Source organism: Symphalangus syndactylus, chromosome 24 (genome assembly GCF_028878055.3).
Source record: "Symphalangus syndactylus isolate Jambi chromosome 24, NHGRI_mSymSyn1-v2.1_pri, whole genome shotgun sequence".
Lineage (NCBI taxonomy): Eukaryota > Metazoa > Chordata > Mammalia > Primates > Hylobatidae > Symphalangus > Symphalangus syndactylus.
The window spans coordinates 14,288,556-14,312,394 of NC_072446.2; the positions used below are offsets into that span (position 1 = coordinate 14,288,556).

General features: G+C 47.6%; 2 protein-coding genes across 22 annotated transcripts in view; both read left to right on the forward strand.

The window, feature by feature from the left end:
• Positions 1 to 4,520, forward strand: part of LOC129474160 (putative serine/threonine-protein phosphatase 4 regulatory subunit 1-like) — an 86,508-nt gene extending 81,988 nt beyond the window's left edge. For 12 of the 21 annotated variants that reach the window (XM_063633432.1, XM_063633425.1, XM_063633431.1 and 9 more), the window contains 2 exons: positions 1,886 to 2,027; positions 2,787 to 4,520. In XM_063633432.1, the coding sequence (XP_063489502.1) occupies positions 1,886 to 2,027; positions 2,787 to 2,944 (300 nt within the window). In that variant the 3' untranslated portion in view covers positions 2,945 to 4,520. Of the gene's footprint in view, positions 1 to 1,791; positions 2,028 to 2,786 lie in introns of those variants that run through there. The other 9 variants (XM_063633433.1, XM_063633426.1, XR_008654466.2 and 6 more) reach the window with 7 other exon arrangements.
• Positions 4,521 to 6,042: 1,522 nt separating this feature from the next.
• ANKRD60 (ankyrin repeat domain 60) lies at positions 6,043 to 18,542 on the forward strand. Its single transcript, XM_055265132.2, has 4 exons — positions 6,043 to 6,472; positions 11,515 to 11,645; positions 13,199 to 13,364; positions 15,868 to 18,542. The coding sequence occupies exons 1-4, from the start codon at positions 6,043 to 6,045 to the stop codon at positions 16,176 to 16,178; spliced, it is 1,038 nt and encodes a 345-aa protein (XP_055121107.2). The 3' UTR covers positions 16,179 to 18,542.
• The last annotated feature ends 5,297 nt before the right edge of the window (positions 18,543 to 23,839 follow it).

Sequence of the window (23,839 nt, forward strand, 5' to 3'; positions counted from 1 at the left end):
GGGTGTGATTTATGTTTGCCTAGGGGCAATGGCAGTGATAATGGCTGCCATTTCTTGAATACCTCTTGTGTGCCAGGTATCACATCACACATTTAATTCTCTAATAAAAGGTAATGTGTCATGGTGGGCACCTTTAATCCCAGCTACTTGGGAGGCTGAGGCAGGAGAATTGCTTGAACTCGGGAGGCGGAGGTTGCAGTGAGCTGAGATTGCACCACTGCACTTCAGCCTGGGCAACAGAGTGAGACTCCATCTCAGGGAAGAAGAAAAAAAAAAAACAAGAGGTAATGTGTATTGAGCATGGCATACCCATTTACCTTTAGACCAGCTCTTTTAGGTGAAACATTTGAAGCCCAGAGAGGTTAGGTCACTTGTTCAAGATCACACAGGAAGTGTAAGCCCATGATTTTTTTTTCCTGCTAAAGTATTGTTTTAAACATTTTAATTTTCATTACTCACGTTTTCAAGCATAAACAAAGGTGGAGGGATTGCTGTAATGAACCTCTGTGAACCCGCCACCCAGCTTTGTTGATAGTACAGTGAAGCCGTGGTTGGGACCGTACCTGACCCCACACCACAAAGCCCCCTTTCTCTCCCTGATGACCACGGGCACCAGAGGACTCACCAGCGCCCCCTGTTGGACCAGTGAGACATTACAGGAGTGCTTTGGCAGCCCACTGAGAAGGGCAGTGGATGGCGGAGTGAACAACAAACTCACAGACTCACAAACTCACAGACGGCACAGACTTTTGTGAAGGAAGAGTCAATGTTCCAAATCAATTTGCGGAGAAAGCTTAAAGGAAATATTTTTTGCTTTTATTTTTAAATTCTTTATCTGAGATTTAGAAAGTCTGAAATAAACAAAAGGACTCTTGGGACTGGGGGGAAGGGTGGGAGGGGGTGAGGGGTAAAAGACTACACATTGGGTGCCGTGTACACTGCTTAAAAGAGCCCAGGAATATGTGCCTGGCTTCTGTTGTCGTGGGCTTCCGTGGGCTGATAGAGCTGAGCTACCCAGCATGGCGCCTGGCACCTAGGGAACACCGGCAGCCACCGCCACAGCGCCCATCCACCACGACACAAATTACCCTGGCATAGAAGAGCCACAGGAGTTAGAACCCACACTTGGGCTCGCAGTCCCCCCCCGCTGCCACAGGAGTTAGAACCCACACTTGGGCTCGCAGTCCCCCCCCGCTGCCACTGGTGGTTATGAGACCTGTGGGTGTCACCACCACATTGGAAATGAGTTTTTTTTACCCGTAAAACTAGGCTGATTTTGAATTCCAGGGCTAGTCCTGAGAATTGAGTGAGAGAATACATGTAAAGTCTTGTAAGTGGAGAAGTTATATGCACATGCTGGGAATGACTACAGGACTAGCGTTTACTGATTGTTTACAGAGGTCTGGGCATTGGGTTATGGTTTGGGATTTGACTGTCACTTGACAGCCACGGCTGCTGTGAATGACAGAGGTGAGGTTCTTGACCCTTCCTTACTGGTCAGCTGTATGCGGTGTGGTGGTATTGTCCTAGATGTTTTGCATAACAGACCTGTCATCATACGGATGAGGGAACTGAGGCTCAGAAAGGCTAAGCCGCTTAACCAGAAGTCACACAGCTACTAAGATGAAGTTAGGTTTTGAATCTAGACTTTTCTGACTCCTAAGCTCACCAGATCTTAACCTACTTGGAACCCACTGCTTGGTAGTGGATTATAATAAAATATTAACTGTGTTTCTAACCAAATGCAGTGCTTGAGATTTAAAAATTCACACACATGCCTCAAACCTACAGATTCTGAAATGACTTCTTTGGGATTAAAGAAGTGTATGTTTCTAGAAGACTGCTGGAAAACATCACTTCTTTGGCTGTGACTTTCTTGGAGCAGGCAGTGGTGAGCAAGGAGTGTGTCCCCGTGGACCAGTTCGTGGAGCACCTGCTTCCCAGCCTCCTGAGCCTCGTGTCAGATCCTGTGCCCAACGTGAGGGTTCTGCTAGCCAAGGCCCTACGGCAGATGCTGTTGGAAAAGGGTAGGTGGAGCACTTTTCAGAACTTACACATTTCGGGGCAACTCCACCAGCTGTTAAAGGCCACAACTAGATTTCCTGCAGGAAACTGAGGCAGGTTGTGTGACAGCACGCTTAAGGTTTATTATGTAAATCAATATATTAACTTTTATGCATCATTTTACGTTATTTATAAAATGACTAAGGAAATGAATGTAATTTGGTCTTCATACTTAATAAACATACGCTAAAATGCAAAATATTACATAGCTTTCCAGAAATGAGGGAAATTGATAAATTTTGAGTTATGACATGAAAGATTATGAAAGGTAGCAAACGTAAGCCTTAACTGCTATTACGTTTTAATGGTATTACTTTGTGGTCAGTTAGAAAACATTTGTAACCCAACTAGTGGGTTATTTACACCTGGATAGGACTTAATAAAAGCTTTGTGTTTCTTGGATAGTTTATTTCTACACCACACATATAAGAAAATGTCTTGAAGTCTGCCCTACATGTACATTTCTTGCCACTGCACCCCCTGCCCCACCCTACCTACAACCTGCTCCTGCTCTGCACATTGCCATTTCTTTTGTATCGCAGGAAAAAAGATAGTTACTATAATTTTTAAAATATGCGTAACTGTCGGGAGTCCATCTTTAACATTTTAGAAATACTCTTTGATTTATTGTCCTGACATGTGGCTAACAAAAAACAAAACCGAGTGTGTTTTGAACATTGTTCATGGCTCACCTGATTCAGACTCATGGTTTCTCTCTTTAGCATATTTTAGAAATGCCGGTAACCCTCATCTTGAAGTCATTGAAGAGACCATCTTAGCATTGCAGTCAGACCGGGACCAAGATGTTTCCTTTTTTGCAGCCCTAGAACCAAAGCGGCGGAATATCATAGACACTGCTGTACTAGAAAAACAGAATTAACTGCTCCGTGATGAGTTGCAATCTGATTATTTCATGCTTGGCACATATGGCTTACCATAACTTGAAGGGGAACTGATTGTATTATACCAGCTGGGGGAAATTTTGGAACTTTTCATACTGTGCACTCAGTGACTGATGCCTTTTCCATCTGTACCCCGAAGGGACTGAACCTGATGGGGGCTTTTTCTAGATGGCTGAGCCATCCTGATCAAGCCTGATCAGTAAGTCTGTGGAAAGATTGCAGACCAGGTGGCTCACTGGGCACTGGAACCTCTGAACCATCAGGCTGCCTGCCAGCAAGTTCTTTTCTCCATGGCAGACTGTATGATATGAAGTCCCCCCAACCCTCGCCAAGTAAAGTAGTTTATTAGAAGCTCTGAAGTCTTTAATAGACCTGCATATTTCCTTCCCTTATGATTTCCTATATAGTTTATGGTGTTATATTTTATTTTTAACTGAAATACTGTACATATGTAAATAACTCTTGACAGGAAGAAAATATATTAATGTAGTATTTGCCCCTATCAGTGAGCTGAACAAATACATTATTTAAATCTATGCTCCACTTTGAGTTGCTACAAATATAGTTCAATTTATTTTTGAAAAATGTGATAAAGAAATCTAAAGAATGATTGATGGCAGTCTTTCTAATATTGTGCCTTTGTTATAAACTACTTGGAACTTTTCCTCAGGCACTCACTCCTCCCCGCCTGACAGGAACTGCCTCCATGAAGATATGTGTTGGCCTTTGATAGAGGCATAAAGCTGAAAGATTTTTCATTTTTATATGGATATGCTGTCATATGTTTAAGAACTTGAGAGGGAAATGGATAACTGAGGTTTTTCCATTTTTATATGGATATGCTATATGTTTAAAAACTTGGAAGGGAAATTGATAACTGAGATGCATGGATATTGACTTTGTATCTAATGCTTTAGAATCTTAACCAAAAAAAGGAAAACCCAGTTCTGATCAGAACCTGCCCACAAGTTCTACGCACCTGTGACTTTGGGGGTCAAATTATATACTCTTCAAATTGACTTAAGTACACATCAGTTAGATTTCATGCATTTCAAATTTAGACTAAGAGAAAGATGCTCTATAATTTAACCAGGTTTTTTAAATCAGTAATTTAAGATTTTCTAACCATTTGAACAAATTTTACGTACATGTATGCACATGTCATTTTTCGTATTTCTATTTTTATGTTCTCAAAGGTAGGATAAGGGAAGGAAGGAAGAAACAGCCCATTTGGGGTTCAAGAGCTAGCTCTGCTAAGGGCTTGTAAGCTATTTCTATTTTGCCCTTTGGTCTTTTTCTTGTTTGTCTTGTCTTTATTTTTTAATGAAATTTTTGAAGCTATGTATTGAATTTTCTAGTATACAGGATGTTACTCCCACCTCCAAATTCCATTTAACTGATTCTTTTAAAAGAAAGATAGGAGTATATGCACCACGCCAAAATAATAATAAGGTACATATGTGAGAATTGCAAATTATACCCCAGGGTAGCATTTAGGCAATGTCGGCAAAAAGTGAGTTAATAAATCGGAGGCTACATATTAAAAAAAAAAAATCGGTCAATCCGTCGTGTGTTTAATTCTTGCCTAAAGTAAATGGAGATATTGTTTTGCTTTGGTAACTAGCAATTCTTAATTTTTTTATTGCCTGCAAATTGAGATTGTTTTCTGAAAATCTGTTGATCTAGCAGCAAGTAGAATTATTCAACTGGAATCTTGTATTCTATTCAGAGCTTAATTTTCTGTTAAGGAAAAAAAATGAGCTGCAGTTTGTGTTGTGATGTGTATAATTTGCATGCTGAATCATAACGTGCTTGGAGAGATTGTAGAGACTCTGGTAAATAATCTAACCTTTACAATTTCCGTTTATATGTTAACGTTTTTCTATAATGAGTGCCTTTCCAATGCAAAGATATTTTTTATGGCTGTAATTTCTCTGTAAAAATAATTTTTAAGCGTACTTTTTATTCTTTTTTTGCAACAACCGAGATTTTTCCAAGATTGTTCTGTTTCCCCTTGCCCTCCCTAGCTCCCGCCCCCATCACTTGTATTTTCTAATTATTCATGGGTGCCATGTTGAGTGTTTGTAATTTGACCACCACAGGTAAGCTTCCTGTTTACTTGAACACTCAGCCTCATCTCCGGTGAATGAATGGAAAAGCACAGATGGGTTTCTCCCAGGCAGAGCTCACTCCAAAGGTGTCTTCATAGAGCCAGCCCAGCCTTTCTCAAGGGGGCATTTCCCCACTTAAGTGTGTTTATCAGCATCTTTCTCCCGCCAAGAATTCAAGAGCATTTTCAAAATTAATAGATTTTGGTGCAGTTTTGCAAGTTTCCATGGAAGGCTGTCTCCCACTTCTGGGATCCACCCCCAAGTCGGGACCAGATCTGCTGCAGGGAGTCATGTTTATGAAATGTTGGGTTTTTTTTTTTTATTCATTCATACTAGAAGTGTTTTTATAATGAAAGTCTGCACTTTACAACTCTGCAGGCCATACATGCTTGGTGATTTACAGCCTTGTTCACGTGTAATTCCTCCAGGTGATTTATCCCAATTTATGCAAAGATCCTATTTTAAACAGACACGGAGAAGTGGTAACCGTTTCTTAACAGCAGCAAGAATGCCTCTTCCGTTTGCCTGGTGAAAAGAACTGACATTAACAGCAGCTTGGAGGCTTCGAGGAGGTGGGGACGTGGCCTGAGCTCGGGACGGGGGCCCAGTGCCGGTCGTCGGAGCGTGGCCGCCCGGCGATGTCTCTGTATTTATCAAATCTCCCGGTTGCTCTGGGAAGCACCTATGTCCTGTTCCATTATTTAAGAACCGTCTCCCGCGGCCACGTGAAACTGCGTCTTTGTTCATCGCGGAGCGGGAAAGGGCTGCGGGACCCTGGGGGGCCGCCCGCCCGTCGGTCTCCCTGGGGGCTCGGGCGGCAGGCAGGGAGGGGCCTTGCCTTGCGTCTGGAGGGGGCGGTCCCGGAGGGGCCTGGGCGTCACAGTTTGGCGGGGGGCGCATGGGCCCGCCGTGGGACGTCAGGGCGGGGGCGGCGATGACGCGTGGCTACCGCACTCGAGCCGCGGATGACGCGCGGCAGCGGCTGGGCTATGCGGCGGGCGGCGGCGGGGGCGGGCGGAGCGCGGGCGGCGGGGCCAACGGGGGGCGCCTCTCGCCTGCACCCCAATGCGGGACGCAGGAGCGGTGCGCGGGCCGGGGCGCAGGGGCGCGGCGGGCCCAGGGCAGGCTCGGCGGGCTCGCGGGCCCTCCCCGCGCAGCCCCCGGTCTGTGCCCGCAGCCGGAGCCAGCGGGTCGTCGGTGACCCGAAGGCCGCGAGCGCGTTGCCGGACTTGGCCCCTGACGTCTTCGTCCTGCGGGTGCGGCTGGAGGAGACTGGGGAGATGTTCCGAGTGGCAAACTGCCGCGGCGACATGACCGTGCGGGAGCTCAAAGAGGAGCTGGACCTGATGGTCGGCATCCCCTTCAACCTCCAGCGGCTCCAGTACCTCGACGAAGGTGGCTCCTGCCCTGACTCCTTCCCTGGCCACATGCAAGGGCACCCCGTCCACTTCTGAAGTGGATTCCCAAAGGGAAGCCTGCTTACGTGAGAAACCCCAGATGTCAAAGCAAACCCCTGAAACCCAGCCACCCTGAAACCCACATGGAAGGGCCACTTAGGGTCCTGGCCACAGAGGGACTTCCCAATCTCAAACACACGGCGTTCAAATTGGACTCCCAATCAAGGCAAACCTTGTCCACAGCAGGACCCTAATCCACAAGCAGGTCCTGCCTGGATTGGGCTGCATCTGCCAACCCTGAGCAAATCTTGTCCAAGCCAGGACCCCCCAGAAGCCAGACCCTCAGGCTCCCCATGTCTTCGTAAGGAGCCCAGGTCCCAAAGCCAACACTGTTCATGTAAGACTTGTCTGAAACAAAGCCTGTCCCCAGCAGAACCCCCAAACCCAGAGCAAGCCTGCCCATGTCAGTACCCCAAACTCAAAGCAAACCCCAAGTCCTTCTCCATGCTGGTCTTGAGAACATTAGAACCGCAAATCCTCTAGCCAACCATGTCCACGCAAGCATGCCAAACCTGAAACGAACCCTGCTGACCTCAGGACCCACAAATCCAGAATAAAATTGCCCAACACCGAACCCCAAATCTCTAGGCTAACCATGACTACTTCAGAACCCCAATTCCTCCAGCTACCACATCCCCCCCAGGATGCCAGGGCTTGAACAAACGACCACCTCAGGACCCCAAAATCCAGAGCAAACATGCCCAACTGAACCCCAAATCTTCAGGCTACCCATGACTACCTCAGAACCCCAGATTTTCCAGCCACTTTTGTCTTGCAAGGATGCCAAATCAGAACAAACCCTGTCCATCTCAGGACCCCAGAATCAACAAACCAGCCCAAGACTTAACCCCTAATCTCCAGGCTAACCATGACTACCTCAGAACCCCAGATCCTCCAACAACTGTGTCCACGCAAAGGGATCAAAGCTGAAACAAACTCTGTCCAGTTTAGGACCCCAAAACCAAGAACAAACCTGGCTAAATCTGAAATCCCAAATTGCCAGACTAATTTTGTGACTGTTAGAACCCGGAATCCTCCAAAACCATGTCCACACAAGGATGCCAAAATCTGAAACAAACGCTGCCCGCCTCAAGACCCCATATCTCTAGGCAAATTCTGCCCATGTTTGAGCCTCAAACCCTGAAGCTATGCCTGGCCATAACAGAACCCTAAATCCCAGAGCAGACTCTACCCACGTCATGACCCTCAGTTGCCCAATTCTGGACCCCCCAGTCTCCAACTAACCATTTGTGCATCTGAACCCCAATCCATTAGCCACTTCTGTGTACATAAGGATGACAGAGCCCCAAATGAACCCTGCCCACATGTGGACCCCAAAATTCAAAGCCAACTCTGCTCACATCTGAAAGGCAGTCACCGAGCTCACCATGACCATACCAGAACCCAAATCCCCTCAAAGCGTCTTCATAAGGGCTCCAAAGAATGAAACAAACTCTGTCCACAACAGGACCCCAAAACTCAAGTCAAACCCATCCATATCTGAACCCCCAGATATGAAACCGTGTCTACCTCAGCACTCCAAGGTTGAAGCCGGCCGTGTCCATGTCAGAAAGTCAAGGTTCAAACCAAACCTTGCCTCCATGAGTACCCCAAAACTCAAAGCAAACTTTTCTTGTATAAGTAACCCAAATCCTTCAGCCAACCTTATTTATACCAGAACCCCAAATTCCAGATCAAACCCTGCATATAGCAGGAGCCCAAATTTTGGAGCAGATTTTATCACCATGAAGACCCCCAAATCTCAGGGCAGATGTGCTCGATTCCTACCCTCCAAATGCCACACTACTCGGGGCTACATCCGATCCCCACATCCTAAAACAAGTCCTGCCCATACAAGGACTCCAAATCCCAGAACAGACCTTTTCACATCAGGACCCCCAAACAGACAGCAAACCTTCCTTTAATCAGAACCCCAAATCCAGAGTAAACTGCCCTCACAAGAACCCGAGTCTCAAAGCAAATACTGCTATCTACGTTTGAACCCCAAATACTGGCACTAACCAAGTACATATCAGAACCCCAAATTCCAAGCTATGTCCTTGTTCACATCGGGAGCTCAAAGCTAGCCCAGCCGGAATCAGAACCCAGAACCGAAAGTTCCCTGTGACTGAATTAGGACCCCAAGGGCCCCACTCCAGACAAGTCCCGTGTGGCAGGTACCCAGTGGAGGCCAGGCACCCTAGAGCCCATCTCTCCTTCCATCAGTCTCCTTCCCTGAGCAGAAGGCGTGGCTTTCCCTATCCCGATTCCCTACAATATTTAGGATATGAGAACAGGATCAAAGTCCCTGGGCTCCATCATCTCCCCACCTGGTTGAAATCAACGCAACACACTTCAAGAAAATGAGGATATAGAAAAAATCTCTGAGCTGCTGCACAGAGAATGTGAACAGCTGATATTGCAGAGAGACTGCAGCTGTACTGCAGGGGCTGGGGAGCGATGGAGACAGATCTGAAAGCAGCCTGCCTCCACGGGCTTGGTGCTGCCAGACACTGCCCTTCTGGGCTCAGTTTCCTAATCCGTAACACAGAGAAACCAGCTCTAGAATTCTCAGAGCCGTTTCCCCCTATGGACAGAAATGACGCAGGAAACTCAAAATGCACAGTGAAGGCCAAAATACCTTCCTTTGCTCTCTTTAAAATAGGTTAAGCGTTTTTCCTGACATATTTATTTTCCTATAGGAGTGTTTGGAAGATGCTCTTGGGCATTTTTGAGGCTTTATTTGGAAAGAAATGTGTTTTGAGCCTAGTCTGTATTTAACATATTAAAAGTGAGGAGAGTTGTTGAAGGACTTAGTAAGCGTTCCCAAACAAGTAATTTGAAAATTATGTATCCTCAACTACAAATGCCTGGCACCCCTTCTGTTCATTTATTTTCACTGATGAGCTATGCGGGGCTATTAATCCAAGAGAGCTAAGAGGGAGCGCGAGAGAGGGGGTGACTTAACACTGATGTCACAGTGCTGTCACTCAACAGGCACTTAGCAACTGTTAGAAGCTCGACCTCTCTCTGCTGTTGTAGTCCTTGCTGTGGGTGGCAAACAAGAAAGACAGAAAGTGCTACTCGTTATTAGAAGAAATTTGGGCTACTGCCTATAAATAATCCTCTGAGGCCTCTCCTACTCACCTCAAAATATGGGGCGGGGGGAGATCAAATGAGATCATGTGTGAAAACCTTGAGATACACAAATCTAAAAGGGGTGAGCAAATCCATGGGCCAGGGTTGCCCTTCCACGTCTATTGTCAACTTTGATAATTTATTTAGCTGGTGATAATTAGTATTTGTCTAAGTCCAAGGCAGTGGCTGCCTGTCTCTAAAGAGAGGATGTACTCCGATTTCTACAGGGGCCGTTCAGCACGTGGGAGTTGTGCTCTTGCACGTCTCAGCAAAACACAGCTTTACTCAATATTTTCAAAGTTGTAGGGAGTCAAGTTGTCTTACTTAGACTAATTACTGGTTATCCTCTGTGTCTGAACCACAGATAGGACACTAATGAACAGATTTGCTGATCACTATTCTGTCTTGACATCTACCATCCTGAGTTTCCAGTAGCAAATTGGTGCTCACAGAGCCAAGAGTGAGAAGCCAGTGGCCCTGGAGGGAGGCAGGTCTGGTGCCAGCACTGGGGTGGCTGTTTACAGGCTTTGTGAGCCTTCGTTTGCTCATCAGCAGATGGAGATAACAAACCTACCTTGGAGGGCTGTCCTAAGGAGGAAAGAATATAGGTACTGGGTCTGGGCACCAAGTAATCACTAAGTGCCTAGTACATAAGCACAAAGCAGTCAATCATGAAACCAGAAAACTCATGAATCCCACTCAGTTGGAATATAGACTGTGTCACCTGCGCGGAGCTGAGACTCGATGTTGGTGGCATTGCTCATAAAGAAAGCATGAGGCCTAAGGAGCTCTGGTACTCCAAGTCCAAACTGGGGTGGAAGTCAGCATTAGCTCCTTACATCACATCGGCTCTCAGCTAGGGAGATTTTGTCCCCCAGAGCCCATTTGGCAATGTCTGGAGACTTTTTTTTGTTTGTTTGTTTTTCGAGACAGGGTTTCACTCTATTGCCCAGGCTGGAATGCAGTGGTGCAATCTTGGCTCACTGCAACCTCTGCCTCCTAGGCTCAGGTGATCCTCCCACCTCAGCCTCCCGAGTAGCTGGGACCACAGGTGCGAGCCATCAGGCCCAGATAATTTTTGTGTTTTTTGTAGAGACGGGTTTTTGCCATGTTGCCCAGGCTGGTCTCGAATTCCTGGGCTCAATCTGCCCACCTCAGCCTCCCAAAGTGCTGAGATGACAGGTGTGAGCCACCGTGCTGGGCCTGGAGGCATTTTTGATTGTCTTGATTTGGTGAATGTGCTGCTAGCATCTAGTAGGTAGAGGCCGGGAAGCTGTGAACACTGGACAACGAGGAGGGACGCCTGCCACAAGGAGTTACCCAGTCTAAACTGTCAGTAGTGCCGAGGTGGAAAAATCCCTCCCAGGCTTCAGTTTGAAAGATCCAACAATTTTTTGTCATTGTCACCTCTTTAGCCAGGTAATGACATTATCCAAGAGTATTTTGGTTTACCCTGTATGATTTGTATAACCACATTGTGCCGTGTGTCTAATGACTGGTTACTTCAGGTTTAAGTCATTCTATTTGTAGAGTTTGCCTCATAAAATGACTTTACTGACTCATGTGCCTTTTCACAATAGGACAAGTTATAATTACAGAATTTTATAAATCGTTGGCATTGTGATTTTGTTCGGCTTCCATCTGAGCTGAACCAAATTTATTTTCTAAAAAGCATTACTGACAACAGACAGACCCACGAGGCACCATCAAATGAGATTCCTATTCAATATTTCTAAAATTATCTTTGTGGCACTCAAGGTCAGATAATCTCTTAACTTAACCAATGTAGTAGTTTATCTTTAATACCCAATTTTTTAAAAGAAAAAAAATTATTCCCTGCAGGAGTTTTGATGGATGACGCTACCCTGAAGTTCCATGATGTTGTTCCTGGAGGGATTATTTCATTATGTATCTGGCATCATGACAGATGGACAGAACTTGTTTTGGCGGCTGTGGAAGGGGATCCCAGCAAGGTGTTTTCATGCTTCTTTAAGTGGATATTATACGTTACGAAGCAACCGTAAATTGTGGGGGGAAAAAGTCTTTAATACGGATATCTGAGTAACAGTTTCGGAGCAGGGAAGAGAGAACGATGAGCCATGTCATAATTATGAAATACCGCACCGAGGGTTTGCCTTCACTCCTTGGGTTTACCATTTTGCTGGGTTTATCGATTTGTGATTTATAACCCACTAACCGCCCCACCCCGCCCCACAAAGGAGTCGAGGCAGCACGTTTCTATTCATGTTTATAAGTGATAAGGTTGGAAATCTAATTTAATACTGAGAGGAGAACTCCAGATAACTGAGAAATGTACAGCTCAGAGCTCGGAGCTGTGGTACAGGCCTCCGTCAGGTGCTGCCTGGTTCCGGGGGGAGAGACCCCTTGTTCCTGGGGTGAGCGGCGGGCGCTCTGTCCTCCAGGGCTCCTGCTGGCCTCTCAGCTGGGCTCTAGGGGTGGGCAGTGGGGAGCAGGAGGATAGAAACCAGATGTGTACCCAACAGGGAAGATGAATCGCTGTGACAGGAGGGGCAATGCTATATTCTTCCTAGAAAAGAAATTCGGATGGAAAGCTGTGTGCTCCTGGAGAAGAGGAGACAGAGTTTCTTTGCTGAGAAAGGGGTCAGGGAAGGTTGGGTGTAGCAGGGGCTGGGATTGGCGCCCTTGGAAGAGTGCATGGGCTCCGGGCAGGTGCGGCAGGAGGCAGCCTTGGCGGGGAGGGTGGGCAGGATGGGGCCCTGTCCCAGCCCTGACTCATCTCCTCCCAGTCCCTCCTGCTTCTCCTCCTCTGCACTCTCCTCTGCCGCTTCTGTCTCCCTCCCCTTTGTCACCAGCAGTGTGGTCCGTGCTCGGTTTTCTGGCTCTTGCTCTGGCTGCAGGGGTCACCTCCCTGCTCTCTGAGGTTGTCAGAATTGCCGTCATCCTCATCTCAATTCTGCTTCTCCCGCTGTCCCAGTCCTGACTCCCACATCAGGGCAGAGTATCCTCCCTGGGGGAACCCGTAGCCTTCCTCCCAGGCTCAAAGACTTAATTCACCACGAAGTGGTTACGTGACCGGGCTGTTCACCTGTGCGTGTTCAGCTTGCTCTGAAACCTAATGGAGACAATGGGCACACGAATAGATGGAAAGGCCAGAGCCGGTCTCCAAGAGATGCCTGCTGTCACCCTCTGGGAGGCCATTTGTATTGGCTGGTGTCTTCCTCAGTGGCTTCAATCGCCTTCCTGTGGACACCAGGCAAAGCTATTTTCTCTCTTCAAAACATTGACGGGAAGACCTTCCTGCATTCTGAGCCTGATTGATGGCGAATTCGTATTTCCTGAACATATATAAAGCGTTAAATCATGGCCTCCCCATCCTGTCCTGGGTGTTTCTCAGCTTTTCAGTGAGGGTTTGCACCTCTCTTTTCCCATCATGAGTCTTAATTTGACATTCAAGCAAGCCTTCCCCTGAGCATGCCCCATCAGCCGTCCAGCAAAATGTAGCCACGCTTCTGAGAATAACTCAAACTCCTCTTATCTTGCCCAGCTATCTTGTCTCGGGCTTACTGAAGATTCCTTCTACCGAACTGCGAATTCAGAACATTTTGAGAGTGAGAAGTGGAAGCAGTGGATGTCTCAGAGGGCGTTCGTGGCGTTGTATGTGGCTTCACACAGAGGCCACTTTGATGCTGTGCAGTACCTTCTAGAACACGGTAATTCTGGTAGAAAGCTTGCTACATTCATGAGTTGGGATTTTTTGCAGGTAGAAAGGACAGAGTGTCTTGTGTTCCCGGTTCTTCCAGCAGTGGTTTCCTGGACCTGTGTCTTGTCAGCCACAAATCAGGGTCCCATGGGGCCACTCACTCCCTGTCTAGGCAAGTGTCTTAGGGCACACCAGTCAGAGGTTACCCTCCTTCTCTTCACCAGGTCTCGAGAAGATTCTTTCTGCTTCAGTGAGGCAGAAATTTCAGGACCCAAGACACAGGGGGCAGCTACAAAGGATTTCTGGTTCATTTCTCACCAGATACATTGCTGGGAATATTCCCATGCTGTCTGTGTGATTTCCAGCCTCGCATGAAATTAGGAAGCTGCAACGGTCCAAAATGGTCTAGCCTCTGGCCAGGCACGGTGGCTCACGCCTGTAATCTCAGCACTTTGGAAGGCTGAGGTGGGCAGATCACATGAGGTCAGGAGTTCACAACCAGCCTGGCCAACCAGTCTGGTGAAACCCCATCTCTACTAAAAATACAAAAATTAGCTGGGTGTGGTGGCACGTACCTGTAGTCGCAGCTACTCAGGAGGCTGAGACAGGAGACTACCACACACACACACACACACACACACACACACACACACACACACGAAAAACCCCAAAATAGTCCACCCTCCAGCCAGCACAGCTCTGTGGTGGATGGCAGGCTCACCATTCTCCCTTCTCCAAGCCTCGTTATTATTTTCTCATAAGACATTCATGCTGAACTCTTTTCACCCCACCTCCACTTAAGGGCCTCCTTCCTCTCTCTCTCTCTCTCTCTGGCTCTCTCTCTGGCTCTCTTGATAGATAGAAACAGAAGCCTTAGCCAACATTGTCTCCAAATTAAAGAGGTTTACATAATATTCCATAGGTGTGCACTCTATCCTCCCTGGATGTGGCATCTTTTTGGGAAAAGATGCCCACTGATGGAGATGCAGACCACTCAATGTGGAGTGGAGAACAATGGAGAACAGCTGTTAACAGCCCAGACCCTCAAGAACAATGGAGAACAGCTGTAACAGCCCAGACCACCGGCTTCCTTGGAAAAAGGGAGAACATGTTATGTGGTGTTTGGTCAATGGTTTGGGCTAAGGAGGGGCCTTTCCCAGGGGTCTCCTGTATCAACTTGCCTCCAGATTAGACCCCTTTCTTTCCTACTCACAGCCTTGGCTCCAGCCTCTCTCAGCTCAGTCATTGCTATTTTTCCCACTTACACCGAGCAAGGTGGAAAACATCTCGGACTTCTGGGCGGGATGATCGGGCCACACATTGGGTGTGTCAACCTCTGTGATGGGTAAAGGTTACCTCAACAATATTCTCCTTCCTTCCTTCACTGCCTGTCTGCTCTTTGCTTGTTGTAAAATGAAATATGGGCTTTGCACAGCCCAGCAGTCCTTTAAGCTCATAAAAAGTCATTTTCACTCTGATGGAACTGTGATGTATTTGAAGGCACCAGTTAAAAAATTACAGCCAGCTTTGCAAAGTTTTCTGTCCTCTGAAGACAGCTGCTGGGGGGAGGTGTCATGGTCGACACTGGTGTTCTAAGAGCCTGTTTAAAACTTTACCTCACCAGCCAGCCGGAGCTCATAAAAACTGGCTACCGAAATGTCAGCTGAATTTAATTGAATTGCCTTGTTTTCTGTGTCATATTTGTTATCCAGAATTTGATTCAATTCAACAACTCCATATTGGACACCTGTCATTAGCCCATCCATCTGCAGGAGGCGGTGGGGAATTTAATCGAAGTGAAATCTGTCCATGAGTCAGGCTGCCCATTGCGTCATTTCCCGAGTGCCTGTCTTCTGCAGGCACTGAGCTACGTGCTCGGGATGAGAACAGCAACAAGCCAGATGTGTGTGTTTTCTGCCCTCCTGGAGTTTATGAGGGGAAGTCAGTAGATTATTACAAATGATTCCATAGTCAATGGTGTACACGGTGTTGTGAAGATGTAGAGTGTCTATTGAGCTTATACAGGAGGTTTCATGGGGTGGGAGAACTAAGGAAGATTTTCCCAAGGAAATAAATGAAGCCTAAAGAAAGGTCAGATTTAGCCCAGAATAAAATGGGTGAGAATGTTGTGAATGGTCCTGGGGCAGGATGCAGAGCAGGGTGTGTTTTAGGGATGAAAGTGGAAGGTAGGTATAATTGGTGCCTTGGTGGTGGGGGTGGGGAGGAGAGTATGGCAGGAGGGAATGCTGGAACAGTAATAGGAAGGTAGGGTGAGAGTGAGCGGGAAAGACCTAGAACATCACCCCACAGGCGGTGGGATGGCAGTGATGGATCTGAGCAGGAGTTTGATATGGGCATTCTGGAAAGATAACCGGCTGCTGCCGGGGGAATGGACTGGAGGCAGGGCACTACTGGAGCTGGGCCAGGCAGCAGGACCTCCCTTCACAGCCCTGGACCCCTCCTTTGCTCCCCCTCTGCATGTCTTCCTTCTGGCCAATGTTCTTATTTTATAGGAGCCAGCTGCCTCAGCAGATCTCCCCTGGGCAGGACACCCCTGCATGTGGCTGCAGCCATGGGCCGGTCAGACTGTATAAGCCTCCTGCTCCAGCACAGGGCCTCCATCCACGACAGAGATGCCAAGGGGGAGACCCCCATCTCCATTGCGCACCGCCTGAACCACACAATGAGCGAGCGGCAGATGTTCCTCCTCCACCGGATAGCAAAGTCGGGGATAAGGGATCTGAATGACTTGGTCATGAAGAATACTTTGCAGAGGGTCAAGTCTGGGTTTAGGTCTGAGAAGATGATGATGACCCCTCATTAGCTCCCAGTGGGAACGTTTGCCTGCTGAAGCTGGTTTGGGCAACTTTGCAGAGTTCAATCCCATGGAGGCCCTTGGTGAGCAGGGAGGCGGGAAAACAGGGCAATTAACCTGAATCAGATACGAAATTATCTGTCTTGTTTGCAAATGATTTCTGGAGGGTGTTGATGGCAGAAGGTAAGCCTGTGCTCATTTAGTAATCCATTACAGACTGAACAGGCTCTGATGCCAGCCTTTAATTTTAAGCTATTTGTACATTGTACCCAATAGCACTGCTTAGGGTGATGGGAGCCAATTACCTTCTCTCCCTTCTGGGGACCGTCTAATGCACTGGCATAATAGGAGTAATGACAATAATGATAATAGCACTATTGTTATTGTATAAAACAAGTGCCAGGAAATGTCAGGAGGTCGTGTGTAGTGTGGGCTGTGAATTTCAGTCTGTAAAGCCATGGAACTAAATGCTCCCACAGCTAATATTCCAGGTTTCCTGAGCCATCTTTGAGGGGTCTCCTTCTTGAGTCGGGGGCAGAAGGGAAGCTGGGTGAGCTTGGCTTTCCACACACACTCTCCAGAAGGGATGCCTTATTACTCTTGTTGAAAGGTAACACGTTGGTGCTAGATGGGGAGGAAACAGTGTAAAAGAAGATGAGAATCAGGCTGGCCACATCTTCTCTTTTGTTCCATCTCCAGTGGTCCATGCAGTCTCCTCTTGCCAGCGTTCTCCTTTTCCTGCCAGCACTGGGATAGCCCTTCCTTCTTTCCTTTGAGCAAACCACCTTGGAGTGTCTATGCTCAACTCTCAGGTCTTTGCATTACAAAACCTTATAACCACATTGCAGGATGTGCCTGGTGTTCCTACAGGGTCCCAGCCTGCGGACTGCATGAGTGAGCTGGGCGTGGGAAATAAGAAGGAAAGACAAGGATGGGGCCAGCTGTCTGAAGAGGGCACTGAGACTCGACTCCTGCAGAAATGAAAGGCAGAGGCCGCTAGATCTTTCTAGAGCTCTCCAGACCTGGAAATTTGGCTTTTTGAAAGGATCTCCTTTGATTTTTTTTTTTTTTTTTTGAGACAGATTCTTGCTCTATTGCCCAGGCTGGAGTGCAGTGGTGCCATCTCGGCTCACTGCAACCTCTGCCTCCCGGGTTCAAGCGATTCTCCTGCCTCAGCCTCTTGAGTAGCTAAGATTACAGGTACCTGCCACCATGCCTGGCTAATTTTTGTATTTTTAGTAGAGATGGGGTTTCACCACATTGGCCAGGTTGGTCTCGAACTCCTGACCTCATGATCTGCCCACCTCGGCCTCCCAAAGTGCTGGATTTACAGGCGTAAACCACCATACCCGGCCAGATCTCTCTTGATTTTTAAAACTTGACTTGAATTTTTGAAGAACGTGGTCTGCTACAAAAGGAGTGAGAAGATGTGGGGCACACCCATGTGACTGCCTCTCATTGTCAAACTCTAATTCATTTCATGGAGAAACGTGATAGAAACAACCAAAGTCTCTCTGGAACAATCCAAGACTCTGATGCCACAGTGAGGGAGTAGCCACGGGTCTTGCTGGGTGGCATGTGAGGTCCACTCTCCCACCTCCCATAGACCATTTATGTTTCTCTAAAGCTCTACCTTCTAAGCAACTTTTGGAATCAAAATGTGTGGCAATGGTCTTGTGACCATTGCAGTTTTCCTGGGAATGGGAAATGGCACTGTATCCTGGCCGCCCTTTCCCACTTCCATCCCAAGAACTGGAGTCAGCTTTTAAATTAAATGGCTGCATTTCCTGCTGTCATAGCAAGTAAGACCTGTGTTGATGATGTGGTTTTACACTCAGTGTACGTGGCTGTACCCAGCTCAGCACTCTGTTAGACAAATAATAGTCGAGGAAAAAAATAGCTCAGCATCAACTATGTCAAAACTGAGATCTTGTTTTTGGCAGAGGTTCTGCAAAGTCAATAGGCAGATATTAAGCAACCCCAACACAATGGGGCAATCCATTTAGCTAATGAGGTGTTGGGGGGTGATGCGGGCACTCTTTTAACAAGTGGCATTACTCAAAGTCGTGCTTTTGCCAGGAGCTTTGCCCAGCTGCCTTCATTGTTTGGAGAGCCAACTGCTTGACTTCTATATGTAAAATTCTGGGGGCAAGCACTCTATCTTCATCTACCCCCAATTCAATTAAGCACTTGGCCAGACATTGGGCAGGTCCCAAACTCTTCATGGTGACATTTTGCTCAGTCTGTGGTAGGGTCATCTGAACACTCGTAGGTCCTGGGGAGCGCTTCATTTTAGACAATCCTGACATCCTATTTATATTCAACAAGTCTGTATCACTTACGAAATAAAATATATCCAGAGCCATAGAAGGATTGAGTTGCCATTGGGTGATATGTTACATTTTGTAGATATTTCATTAAACATTTATTTTGAAGGTTTTTTTCCCCACATTTTGGGAGCCAACGAAGTTTTTTTTGAGTATGTGTTGGGGGTCAATCTCAAGCATTTTTGCTGGACCCTGGAGGTGGTCTGGCATGGTGGTCAGGCACATCTCTGCTCTGCATAGGGCAGACATGAGCTTCCTCTGGTCTTCCAGGCCATGACATCCAGTTCCTTTGCCTCGTCTGGCATCCCTAGGTGGGGCTGGGCTTGCAGTCACCAGAGGGGAACAGCTGCCTGTGCAGAGGTGGGGATACAGGCTTTGGGGTCAGCACAGATCTTGGCTTGCATCTTACTGGCTCTGCCATGGGCCTTGGGTGAATTCCCCACTGCTCTGAGCCAAGAGTCCTCTGTAGAGGAGGAAGGAGGGTAATCCTGGTCGCTGAGCTTGCTGGGAAGGCCTGGGATGTGGGAAGCACTCAGTATATGCCAACTATTATTGTCTCAGAGCTCGACTGGAAAATCTTGCTGAAGTCATGGGTGAAATTATTGACATTGGTGAGAGGGGAGATAGGAGACCCCCATTTGGTGCCTTTCCTGGGCTCCCAAGTTTTGATCACCAAAACAATTGATGATCTGACCCTTTGAGCTGAGTGGCCCCATGGAAATGCCATTGTGTATCCTTGGATTTCTTGGAGGCCACATAAAGGCGGAGTCTTCTTCCTCCCCTCGTTACTGTCAGGGACATTGCTCACCCATGAGCCTTACGCCAGCCTGTCAGGCCAGAGCCCGCTGGAGAGATGGACACACTTGCCATGAGCAGATGATGATGGCAGCTGAGTCAGCCATCATGTTTCCACTTGCCTTGGCTGCCGGGAGGCTCAGAGCCAAGGTTAATGCCCACCTGGGGCAAATATCCAATGTCCCTGCCCCAGTCTTGCCTTTTATCTTCCCTTGAATGAGTTATCTCATTAACCCAGGGCTTCCCAGAGAGCAGGGAGGGCATCTCACTGGTGGCGCCTCAGGGGACTTCAGGTGGTCCCTGACACTGTATTAAGTGACACTGGAACACTGGGTGGGAAAGGCAATCCCTTTTGACATTGCTCTCGATCCTTTCAATATCCACAAGGAGAAAGTTTCCTTTTTGTGCTAGTATAGATTCAACACCTCCCTGACCCTCGCTAATCTCCCTCTTAAAAACACATCAACAGAGCTCAGTGTTTTGTTGGCAGCGCATTTTGCTGGGATTTAACGGCACTGTCTTGTTTTCAGTGCACTGCAGGCCGGGGTTCTGTCTCTTTCTCTCCTTACCAGTTGTGTGACCTTGGACCAAATGGTCACTTCCCAAGAGCCTCAGAGTGTTTATCCATCATGTGGGCCTTGTTACCAGCATCCCAACCTGGTTTGCATTGGTGAAAGGAGACTGCCAATGTGGATTGTGCCCTCAAGACCCAAGGCCCTGTCAGTGTGACTCCGAGGTGCAGTGGGAGGGGCCTGGGCTTGCAGTCTGGCAGATCCAGTTTAGAATTTTCCTCCACCACAAGCTGTGTGGCATCGGGCCAAGCAATGGCACCTCTCAGAGCATCAGTTTAAAACCTGGCCCCTGTCATTGGAGGGATTAAACGCCTGGCACAGAGCAGACACTTGAAAAATGGTAGCCATTATTATTATTATTGCTACAACCACTTAATTTGCTTAAAATGTTTACTCACTTTGAATCAAAACACCCCCCTCCACCCATCTCCAGATAGCCTCATACATTTTCAGCAAACCTTATACAGTAACAGTCTCTGTCCAGAACTAATAATCCCCAAAGTGGGAGATAAATAATTTCCCTTAAATTTGCTGATTTGGGTGTGAGGTAGAGGGCTTTCTCAGCAACTTGCAAAAAGTGCGTAGTGAACTTGAAACTCCAGGGCCAGTTCTACAGGAGAGGAAAACAGCTCTAAGGCAAGAGGAAAATTCCAGTCACTGGGCTCTGCCTCCGCAGTGCCGCACTGACTGCAGATGCTTCCAGCAGAGGGCACAGAAACCCATTAACATTTAGACAAACACTCGTGTTTGTGTTCATCGGAAATGTCAGAAACGCCGCAGTCTGCGCCACTTTGAAAAAGGGGCCTCACAGATAGGCTTTTCTGCCTGAATCCCTGGAATTGTCTGCAAAATGTGCCTGTCTGTACACATTTTCTGGGGAGAGCCTTTATAGCTCTCATTATATCCTGAAAGGGTCTGTGGACCACCCCCTTCCCCAAGGTACCAAAACCTGCTCACACAACAAGGAACTCAACCATAGCAATTGTCAAAGTAATCAAACCGAAGCCCATTTGATTGGCTTTCATTATCAATTTACAATTGGAAAAATGATAAATACTCATAACATCTGGGGCTGTAGGGTGTGTGTGTGTGTGTATGTGTGTGTGCACGTGTGTGCACCTGGGAAACATGTCAGCGCTGCACAGGGGAGCTTGCCGATTCCCATCTTCCTGCAGGATTGATTGCTATCTGACAATATGTATTCAGAATGCCCATGACAGCACAGCGCCTCACCTCTGTAAATCCATCCTACAGAGAGGAAACCCCTGTACAAAATGAGACCTGGTCGCAAATGTTCGTGACGGCTGTTTATGGTAGCAGGTGCCTGGAAACACTCTATATGCCCACACGCGGGAGGGATGGTGGCGCATTTTGCAGCTACGAAAACATGACTTGATCTGTATGTATAGGCCAGGGGACAGTCATGAGGACTATCTGGGATGTGTCACTAAGTGAAAAACAGCAAGTTGCCCAAGAAATGTGGATGAGCACGGTTTTAAAAAGAGGCAAATCCAGTGTCTATATATGTTTATTTGAGCACAAAGAATGATGTCAAAGGTATACCTCCAGACTGTTAGCATTGCTTGCTCCAGGGCAAGAGAACTGTTGTACACAGCCCTAAATTGTTACAACCGGCAACTCTCCTTTTTTGAGAAAGGGTCTCACTCCATCATCTAGGCTGGAGCTCAGTGGTGCAATCACGGCTCATTGCAGCCTCGATCTCCTGGGCTCAAGTGATCCTCCCATCTCAGCCTCTTGAGTAGCTGGGACTACAGGAGCGCCCCACCATGTCTGGCTAATTTTTTTTTTTTTAATAGAGACAGGGTTTCACCATGTTGCCGAATTCCTGGGCTCAAGTGATCTGCCTGCCTCAGCCTCCTAAAGTGCTGGGATCCTAGGAATGAGCCATCATGCCTGGCCCTTCTTTTATTTTTTATCGTGGCAAAAGACACACAACATTATCCTTAGTGACATTTAGTACATTCACAATGTTGTGCAACCATCACACTATTTCCAGAACATTTTCATCATTTCAAACAGAAACCCCAGACCCATTTGCATTCACCCCAGACACCTCCCTCCAGCCCTAGATGACCACCAATCAACTTTCTGTCTATACATTTGAATATTCTGAATATTTCATATAAATCAGATCATACAATATGTAGCCCCCCCCTTTTTTTTTCTGAAACAGAGTCTCACTCTGTCATCCAGGCTGGAGTGCAGAGGCATGATCTCAGCTCACTGCAACCTCCGCCTCTCGAGTTCAAGCGATTCTCCAGCCTCAGCCTCCTGAGTAGCTGAGACTACAGGCACGTGCCACTGCGTCTGGCTAATTTTTGTATTTTTAGTAGAGACTGGGTTTCATCATCTTGGCCAGGCTGGGCTTGAACTCCTGACCTCAGGTGATCCACCCACTTTGGCCTTCCAAAGTCCTGGGACCATAGGCGTGAGCCACTGTGCCCAGGCACACGTAGCCTTTTGGACCTGGTTTTTAGCATAACGTTTTTGAGGTTCACCCATGTTGTGGTATGTCTTAGTACTTCATTCTTTTTTTATGGCTGAATGACATTCCATTGTATGAATATATCATGTTTTGTTTATCCATTTATTAGCTGATAGATATTTGGATTGCTTCCACCTTTTGGCTATTGTGAATAGTTCTGCTATGAGCATTGGTGTATAAGGATTTGTTTGAATTCCTGCATTCAAGTTTTGGGTGTACATTAGGAGGGGAATTGCTGGGTCACATGGTAATTCTGTGTTTAACAGCATGTCTTACTTTTGTAATTTAGAAAAATCAGGCTGGGGAGGCTCAGGCCTGTAATCCCAACACTTTGGGAAGCTGAGGTGGGAAGATTGCTTGAGCCCAGGAGTTCGAGACCAGCCTGTGCAACATAGTGAGACCCCATCTCTACAAAAAAATATAAAAAATTAGCTGGTGGCATGCACCTGTAGTTCCAACTACTCAGGAAGCTGAGGCAAGAGGATGGCTTGAGCTGGGGGAGGTCGAGGCTGTAGTGAGTGGTGATCACAGCACTGCCCTCCAGCCCAGGTGACGGACTGAGACCCTGTATTAAAAAAATAATAATCAATATAAAAAAAGAAGGAAAAGAGAAAACGCTGCCTCACCCAACACCAGGCTGTCTAGAGTTGGAGAATTACGACAATCATGTGTTGAGTATTTTCCAGGCACCTGCACGTGTGATCTCATTTGGTCTTTTCAGAGACCCTGGAAGGCAGACATTCTCAATTAGTATCACAGTCGCAAGCGGGCTTTGTTAAAACACAGATTGCTGGGCCCCACCTCCCAAGGATGCGAGACTCAGTGTTTGGGACAGGGCCTGAGACTCTGCATTTCTGACAAAATCCCTGGGAAGGTGGTGCTGAGCAGCACTGAGCACGTTCTCTTTCATGCTCATTTGTCACGGAGAAAATGGAGGCTCAGAGAAGGTTAGCAACTTGCCCAGCAACATAGCACCTAGGTGACAGAGTGAGGATGCCTGCCCCTCTGCCGTAATTTCGAGTGCCTGTCGGGATGAAGGTGAATGTGACTGTTCTGAGCGGCAAAAGTAGAGCTTCCACCACCTTTGGGAGGCAGGTGGGGGAGTATTTTGGTTTTGGAGTCAGCTTGCCCGGGAGGCCTTCCTGGAGGCCATGACCTTGGTTACTCCTCCAACTCTCCTCACTCATTCTCAAAGCATCGACGGCCCTGCCCGGCCAGAGTCCAGCTGGGACAGGCACATTGGGCTGAGCACGGCCAGGCAGTGCAGAGGGCAGGATGCACGGGCAGGTACGCACACCCCACGGACACTTCCTCCTGGGCTGCACCCCAGCCCCAGCGGCCCACAGGACACACCCTAGAGGTCCTGAGCCCTTTCATCCCCTTTGTCTTGGATTCACGAAGAAAATCCTCCCCGGGCCTGCCGGGGTCGGCTCCCGCCAGGTGGCGCTGTTGAACGCAGTTGCCGCAGGT

Excerpts from the sequence above, each read along its gene's own strand:
- ANKRD60 (XM_055265132.2), top strand. The coding sequence starts at position 6,043 with ATGACGCGCGGCAGCGGCTGGGCTATGCGGCGGGCGGCGGCGGGGGCG. Across the intron at positions 6,473-11,514 it reads GCTCCAGTACCTCGACGAAG|GAGTTTTGATGGATGACGCT; the intron begins GTGGCTCCTGCC and ends TATTCCCTGCAG. Across the intron at positions 13,365-15,867 it reads GCAGTACCTTCTAGAACACG|GAGCCAGCTGCCTCAGCAGA; the intron begins GTAATTCTGGTA and ends CTTATTTTATAG.